The following is a 9,026-nucleotide window of genomic DNA, read 5'->3' as shown; positions in this document are numbered from 1 at the left end:
TGTGAAGGTGGAGGAAATTTTATTTGCACAGCTGCATGCCCCAAATTTAATGGACTATTCACTACACCGCAAGAAGTTGAAAATGCACATAAACTAATTGTGTTTGCATGAGGTGGATTTTCAAAATAACCCAACTTTTAAAACACAAACACGGAAGAACATCATGAGGATCTGAAGGAATTTAGCACCCGTAATACATCTCATCTGCTCCAAGGCCCCCAAAATCACATATAATTAAATGTTGGATACAGTAAACTCATGAGACAATCTTAACTTCAGGACACGATCAGGGAAAACAACAGAGTAACCAACACAATCCCCCTGTTTAGTCCTACCCATCAATATAGCTACAGAGTTGTGGTGCTCAGTTAAAATTTCTTAAAATAATGTCTTAAAAATAAATGGAGCAGCGCAAAGTCTCCTGCACTGCATTAAATCTAAAATTACTCTGAGCCTCTGCAGTAACCAGTATGGCAGGCAGTTAAAACCTTGCATTTGCATGCTCCATGTCAAGTGACTCCAGTTCACACTTCCATGGACCCCAAATGGCCTCGATCCAAGAGTACGTCACCATCTAGGGACACAAAAAAGTGGATAGACAGGGAGGACCATAAGAAGATGGGGAGATGGCCACGGAAGCCCCACTGGTGGAGCTGCCCTACAATAATGTGTCTTCAAGTAGTGTCATATATCTTACAATGTCAAAAAACACATCAAAACAGAGATCACCACATAGGAAAGCCTGTTAAATTGTTGCCTCCAGCAGGGTAAAGTTGTTGACAGTGGACTGAAATATCCTGAAGCCATACAGGGAGTTGCTTAGGAGTTGTTTGGTCTCTAACATCCACATTAGCGATGGTAAAACATTCATTCCAGGCTCTCTCCTACTCAGCTCCTCAAGGCAATGCTCTTGTAACTACTGGAACATGTTCAGCCCTTTCCTCCAAATATGACCTGAAAACTTTGGGCTGAAGACTTTAGCAGCATGGTGAATCATTCACATGGCGTGGCCCACTCACTCCTGGACGCTGTCGCAGCGTTCAAAGACAGTCAGCTGGCTAAACAGCTTTCAGTCAGCTCCACTGGTCATCCTTTGTGCATGTGTCCTTTCCGGGAAAGCTCCATCCAGTAGGTGAATCTGGAGTGGGAAGTGGTGATTGGAATGAAGGTCACCAGTGACTACCCACTGAACAGAGTCCGCAAGAGCTGAAGAAGTTGATGGTTTGGCATTACTCAGTAGCAGCACAGAAATGAGTAGGCGTGCTTGTGTTTAGGATGTACAGCTCACGAAACTAATATGAGGGTCTCCAAAACTCGACCACGAGGGCAAAAAGAAGTTGAGTTCCAAAATACATGATGGGCACTGAAGTCTCCCAGTAGGAGAAATGATTGGAGTAGTTTCTCTATTAGAACTGTTAAAGCCTCAGAGACTATCACACTTTGTGGAGGTAAATACAGCGAGCAAATTGTTCACTGGCAGATGAAGTTCAACTGCAACTGCTTGCAGGTCAGTATCCAGGGGGAGGAGCAGAGGAGTGGTGCACATTATTGACAAATGCAGCGACCTCTCTATTGGCCCTTTCCCCATTCAGGTCATCCTAGCAATGGACGGTATCACCCAGCACTATGGGGGCATCAGATGCTTTAAAATGTGTTTCCTGTAAAGACAAGCACAGAGTGCATTCCTGAGCTAGCAGTTTCAGTTCCTGCATGTGTATCCTGAACCCATTAATGTTCCGCTGTAGTATGGGAGTCATTTATCACTGGATAAGCACTTTCACTGTGTCTTTCTGACAGGGAGGCGGCTCGATCTTGGGGCAAGATGAGTGCCCCTTGCCGACATCAAGGTCCATCGGCTCTAAAGACTAATCATGAGAGATGTCAGAGAGTTCAACTTTGACATCATCAGACAGCTTACTTAGCATATCCATCAGCAGTTGATTCTTTGCCTGTGACTGATTTTTTTGCCTGGGGAGGCTTCGGAGTCACATTTTCAGAGGTGGTAGTGGCTGCACTAGATAGTAGACTAGACTTAAACTTTTGTGGGTAAGGAAATACTGCAATGTTGGCAACCACGGCATTTTCTCTTGCTTTGGGAGAAGGCATGGGTTTCGAAGTAGCTGCAGCTGCAAAAGTGCAATGACAATGGCAGGTACTGGTGCTGACACTAGCAACCTCAGAGTCAAATGAAAACCTTAAATTTGTAGTAACAAATCGAAATTTCGCGCTGTTATCCTGTAAGTTGGTAAGCGTGCTGCAAAATGCATGCAGAATGGCCTGTCTGTGGCAGCATAGTGCAGATGCACAAAAACCGTCGCAGTATCAGTATAAAGATGGCCACCGCACATGCGACTTGCACCAGGGAAGAACAGCGTTCTGTTATTAGGTTTTTGCGTAGTGAAACCTACTGAAATTCATCGACGAATGAAGGTTCAGTACGGTGATGCATGTTTGTCACAGCAGCAAATCTACGAATGGAGTAGGAAGTTTGCAAATGGTGTGACTTCAGTGGAAGATGCTCCTCGTCCAGTTCAGGCATGAGTTGTGACTCCACAGAACATTGCAGCAGTTGAAGCCATAGTGAAGGAAAACTGCCAAGTGACACTGAATGACATTGCAGCATGTTTACATATTAGTCATGGGTCAGCACACCACATTGTGCATGATGTGCTCCAGCTTCACAAAGTGTCTGCAAGATGGGTGACATGGCAGCTGACTCCTGAAATGAGAGAACGTGTTGATGCTTGTGAAGAACTACTTCGGCACTTTGAACGAGAAGGTGATGGCTTCCTTGCAAGAATCGTTACTGGGGACAAAACCTGGGGTCAGCTCCACCAACCGGAAACGAAGATAGCGAGCAAGGAATGGCGCCATTCCTCATCACCAAAACCAAAGAAGTTTCGAACAGAATCATCAGCAGGGAAAGTTATGCTGACACTCTTTTGGAATGAAAAAGGCGTCATTTTGGAGAGTTACATGCCTAGAAGGACCACTGTCACCAGTGCATCATACACAGATCTCCTAAACAATCATCTGTGGCCTGCAATCAAATCAAAGCGACGTGGATTGCTATCAGCAGGTGTCCTTTTGAAACATGACAATGCAAGGCCCCACACCGCCTGTACAACAGTTGCAACAATCACAGACCTGAATTTTGAGTGTCTTCCTACATCTACATCTACATTTATACTCCGCAAGCCACCCAACGGTGTGTGGCGGAGGGCACTTTCCTCATCCACCATACTCATCAGACCTTGCCCCAAGTGATTTCCACATGTTTGGACCACTCAAAGATGCAGTGGGAGGAAAGAATTTCTGTTCTAATGAAGAGGTACACCACACGGTGCACGAGTGTTTGCACATGACTACCAAAAGAATTTTTTCTAAAGGAATTTATGCACTTTGTAAGTGCTGGAGGACTTGCATTGAGCGTGGGGGAAATTATGTTGAAAAGTGATACAGCTGTTTACCACTTTTGCACGATAAATAATATTTAAAAAAATATTTAAGGTTTTCATTTGACTCACCCTCGTATCACTACCTGTTCCTACTGACAAAAATGAAACAGAACACTACACTATGACATTACTTTGAAAATCAGACAGGTATAAAGTTGTTCATCACATACCTCACGACACTATTTATTACTGACAACAACCAAAAAGACGATATTTCACTGACTGGTTTTTGAATTACAGGCCATATCAAATATAACTACTCAAATACAATAAGAAAGCATTCTTGTAATAGTAGCAGATACTTCACTTCATGTCACGAGATCTTGAAACAATGCTAAAATATCTTCCAAGTTTCAATGGGTTAGTCAAAATCGAGGATGCACGTGGTAGTGTGGGTAATATGACCTATGATTCTGAATTAAATGGAATATCAGTTGCTGTTGTTGAATGCCATCAGTTGCCATAGGTGTTCCCCATACTGATGTTATAGCATGCTGATAACATTCCTCTCATTTGTAACACCTTGCTTCTTGTCACTCTACTTGCTGTTTTGCAGCATCATTTGTTGCCATCAACAGTTAAAATATCTTGCCTCTATTACAGGGGTAGGACAAAAATATGAAACACCATGAGTAATACAAGCTTGAACATAAATGCAGATGCCAGCCAAGCTTGTAGGTGGCACTATCATACTTTGCAAAGGTACCCATGCAACGTCCTCCATACGTTGCAACTGTGAGCCATGGTCAGAACAGGCTCTTTGTAATTGTGAGCACATTATGTCAGAGCTAAGTCCATTCGAATGCAGGCAAACTGTTGGTGCTTGTGTGGTGGGAGCTTCCGTAACCAAGGAAGATCATATCGAAGATTTATATTGCATAGAGGGAAAGTGGAAAACATCTGCTGAATTATAATGCACACAAAGTTGTGTGTTGAATGATTGTGATAACTGTGACAGACAGTCATTGAAAAGGATTGTGATGAAAAACAAGAGGATGATAGCAGTGAAAGTCACTGCAGAGCTGAATGTAGCATTCGCAAACCCTGTCAGCACCAAACCAAAGTGAAGGGCGGAGCTACATTAACAGGTACTTGTGAGGTGAGCTGCAATTCCAAAATCACTCATCAGTGACGCAAATGCCTGTAACAGGGCAATATGGTGCTCGAGCTATAAAACCTGGGCTTTGCAGCAATACAAGACAATCATTTGGTCACATGGCCCTTGTTTCATACTGCTTCCATCTTCTGGCCAAGTTTATGTCCCAAGAGGTGGGGGACAGTGATGACTTGGGCAGCCATATTTTGGTATTCCACAGACCCCTTGGTTACTCTGCAAGGTCGCTTTACTGCTAAGGATTAGGTGATGACCATTTTGGCTGATCAGGCCCATCCCATGGTACGATGTTTGCTGCCCAAAGGTAATGCTGAGGTAAAAGATGGCAGGGCCCCTATTCACACATGTCCCATCATCCATGACTAGTTTTGAGAGCATGAGTAGAAATCTCAGTATTATTGAGCCTTAGTGGTCTTCTTTGGTGAGAAGGGTGCATGACTGTCATCATCATTACCTAAACTTGCCACTGTTTTGCAGGAATTAATGGTATAAGATTCCCCTGAAACCGATACAGAACGTTTATTTATTCATTCCGAGATGACTGGAAGCTGTTTTAAATGTCAGCGGGTTTCCTACAGCATATTAGGCATGGTGACGTGTTTTGTTTATGCGTTAGCAACCCCTGTACGTTGGAAATTTTCCAACCCAACACTGTATGATAGTCAAATTCAATGGACACTCAAGACACACAACCCACAAAACAACCAAAGAAAATCTAGCTCCATTAGTAAGTTCATCATAACGTGACAGTTTTAAGAATGGGTTGAATGGTTCATATGGTGCAGGAGACTGCCTTTGTGCAGTAATGAACACGTACAGCTGTCAGTGGTTCAACCTTCAATAACCACTTGTGATTGCCCTGTTGTGAAAGGTATGAATAAGGCACCACAACAGTATCATCTGTACCACTATACCATCTTGGTCAGTGTCCATATTGGTGTCACTGTTGGTTGGCATACAAAACATTATATTCTTCCCCGCCCATCAAAATTTGTATAGACCCCCCCCCCCACACACACACACACACACACACAAACACACACACGCATCACATCACATCACATCTATGTTGCTTTCCCCTGTTGACATAATAGGTGATATAACCAAAAAGCAAAGATGAAAGTAAGATGGTTGGTAAATTTATGCAGAAGTCTATATGTAACATACCAATACAACATTGTGATTACATATTTTTAAAGCAAATCCCATGAATTATTGATGATTTACTGCTGCTCCAACCTCTCGTGCAAAATTATGAGAAAAATACAACAGAACGTAGTATTATATGCACACATTTTGACAATTTTCCATTTCAATTTGTGAATAGAACAACTAAAAAGCACCAAATAGCCTTTCTCCATTCACGTTACTTACAGTCTATTTCCTATCAAATTATCAGCTTAACAAACAGTGAGTCATTTACAGTTTAGTACATCTGCAGCATTTACACATTTTTGGAAATGGAAATGTAGGCATATTATTACAGACAGAAATATAAATAAAATTTTATTAATTCATTTCATAAAGTCAGGAATAATTCTCTGGATATATACGGCTCAATTACAATATCACATTCAGTCCGATATCTGGCATGTAAAAAGTTTCGGCAAGCATTGTCATGACAGACTTAATGGTGGAGCTCATCCGAAAATACCAATGAAAAATAAAGCTCTTTATTGTTCCACACATTAATTACAGTTAATGTCCATTAACCATGATGGGATTTTAAGAAATAATATAAAAAGTTCCCATCTATGCACAACAAAGCTCATGAATTTTCTTTATCATTAAGAAAAAGTGAGGAAAGGAAAAAAAAATAAAACATTAGGCTCAGGTTCATAAACTGTCTGTTCTTCAGTTTACTTGTCTGCTTAGCCTGCAAAAAATGAGTCACAATACGCACAAACACAAATAAATTAATTTAATTACCCTATCAGTCAGAAAATTTGTGAAGCTTGTGTGAAATGCACTGTCAATATATCACGCAATAGATCTATTAGTATCACATCATTAACTCCTTGGAAAGTATTTCGTACACCATTTTACGTCTGAAGTATGGCATGTCCTTCTGAGAAAACCGGAATGCTGCATTACGGCATATAAATTCAGCGTATGTACACGAGAAGACACCACAGTCACTGCCATTCATCTGTTGTGGTATTCTCTGAAAAAGTTCAATGAAGATTGTAAAATATAATTACATAGCAAGCAATCTCACAAAACATCAGTTATTCCTAAAGGAATAAAAGAGAAAAAAAGAAACGTAATTTCTACTAATATTACCTTACATTTATTGACTTGTCTTGCATTTTTCAAATTAAGCATTTAAAAAATTCATTGATGGCTTTTGTGCTCACTTCATAAAACTAACAGGATTCTTAACAAAATTTTAACTACTTCCGTACTTCTGCCAGTATCCCTCTCCTAAATTCCAATCTTTACAGAAGTTCTCCTGTACACTGTGCAGTAGTAGCATTCTTCTAGGAGCATTGATGGGTGTCAGTGTGACATGGGTCGCTGTCACATAAATCATCATGCATCTTCCCATACGTAATGGGAGATAGCGGGGTCTACACACTGATAGAAAATAGCCGAGGTTCCATATGCCAGGGTAAAATTAGTTGGAGACTCTACTTTGTGTGTTTAAAGATTAAAATCAACAAGTACTTGGCCAACAGACTGCCCCACTAACATTTTTTTAAACTGCCCTATAATGGGTAGCGGGAATTAAAATCTACCACCAAGAACGTGATGGTGGAGGTAACTGAAACATTACACCAATCATCTTTGTGTGTTGTGTTGTGTTGTGTGTGTGTGTGTGTGTGTGTGTGTGTGTGTGTGTGTGTGTGTGTGTGTGTCTTCTTCCTTTAGAAGCAAATAATATTACACAGTGTACAATTTGTGAGTGTCTGTACACTTACAGCTGCCACTTCCAGTGGAGCACTGGATGGTATCTGTTCCAACCAATGGCTTCCCAGGGTCAGCTTGATTTTTAAAATATGCTTTTTAATAGCTGACAACAGGCAAGTAGTCTCTTGGGAATCAGGTTTCCTGCAAGGCTATTCCAACTACTGGGTGCAGTGCAGTGTTAGAGGTTTAAGTTCAGTGAGGTAAAAAACTATTGCAATTCCACTGAATTGTTACTGTATCCGTTTTTTGGTTTTGTATGAGTGTGTGTGTGGGGGAGGGGGGGTGGGGGACTGGTGGAAATTTATGCCATAATCCAATGTGATACTAATACCACCTTTGTGAGTGATTGTCAAAATGTTCAAGTTTTGTTATGTTACAATGGGTGATCCAGAGTGAAAGGCATTAACAGCTCAGTCTCTCCCTTTGTTTTCTTCTAACTTTTCTCTTCCTTATTTCTCTTGTGGCATTTTAGTTCCATTATTACATGTGTTTTTATTTATTTATTGTTTTTATTCCTTCAACCACTGGCTGTCATTGGGGTGTGGGGCCATGAAGGTTTGTGGGTTGTGTCTGGAGGTGAAAGTAAACCTTTCCTAACAGGGATTATTCATGGAGGATACTGTTCTGCTCAGTGAAGGAAGGCCAAGCTCCTTGAGGTAGATGCAGAAAAGATAGTAGTGGATAAAAGCCCTTCTTTGACAGGTACATTTTGGAAGGAATAGGGGCCTAATGGTGCTGTAGGGAATACATTAGTTGCCACTTACACCAATTTTTTTGCTCTCCATACACTATGACATCATCACATTTTCTGACCTGTTATCAGGCCCTTTCAGGTGATACATCACTTCCTTCTTAATGCTGCTCTGTGCACTGTCATCTTCTCTTCCACATATTATTCTAAGACTTTTTCTAAGCCCCTCTGTCTTTCTTATAAATATATGTAAAATTCAATTTCTTTATTTTGTTTCTGTTTGCTCTGTAATTCTTCTCATTTCCTCTTCATTTTCCACCCTATTTATCAAACTTACTTTATTCTGTCCTTGCCATGTCCACATCTCAAAACCCTGCAGCATTTATCTTTCACCTTCATTGTCCACAGTTCAGCAGCATACAGGAGGCGGCTCCACACAAAACACTTGATCAGTCTTTTCCTCAAATCTTCATCTACACTGCTGCAGAAAACTCTCCGTTACTTACAAAATGTGTCTTTCACCAATGTTATCTAGGTTTGAATTACTGTGCTGCACTCCCAATCAGTTTCTATCCTGCTTCCTGGGTATTTGAACTCTGCACATTTCCTAATGTTTCTCCATTTGACATTATCTTTGCCTTTTTATCCCTCCTAGTGCCATTACTTTTGTATCGACTTCAATTCCACAGCTCTTTATTTTATCTTCAATTATCTCTGTTATTTCCTGAAATTCTTTTTGTAACCTACATTTATATGATTACTCCGCAATTCACACTTAAGTGCCTGGGAGAGGATTCTTTCAACTGCATTCAAACTGTTTCTCTGCCATTCCACTCTCTAACAGCGCATGGGA

At 41.0% G+C, this 9,026-nt stretch overlaps 1 protein-coding gene across 2 annotated transcripts in view; it reads right to left on the bottom strand.

Annotated features, from left to right (window-relative positions):
- Positions 1-5,707: 5,707 nt before the first annotated feature.
- LOC126262716 (sentrin-specific protease 1-like) overlaps positions 5,708-9,026 on the bottom strand; it is a 160,717-nt gene continuing 157,398 nt past the window's right edge. For both annotated transcript variants that reach the window (XM_049959504.1, XM_049959503.1), the window contains one exon: positions 5,708-6,736. In XM_049959504.1, the coding sequence (XP_049815461.1) occupies positions 6,575-6,736 (162 nt within the window). In that variant the 3' untranslated portion in view covers positions 5,708-6,574. The remainder of the gene's footprint in view (positions 6,737-9,026) is intronic.

This window comes from Schistocerca nitens, chromosome 6, assembly GCF_023898315.1.
Source record: "Schistocerca nitens isolate TAMUIC-IGC-003100 chromosome 6, iqSchNite1.1, whole genome shotgun sequence".
Lineage (NCBI taxonomy): Eukaryota > Metazoa > Arthropoda > Insecta > Orthoptera > Acrididae > Schistocerca > Schistocerca nitens.
This window is presented reverse-complemented; position numbering and strand designations above follow the sequence as displayed.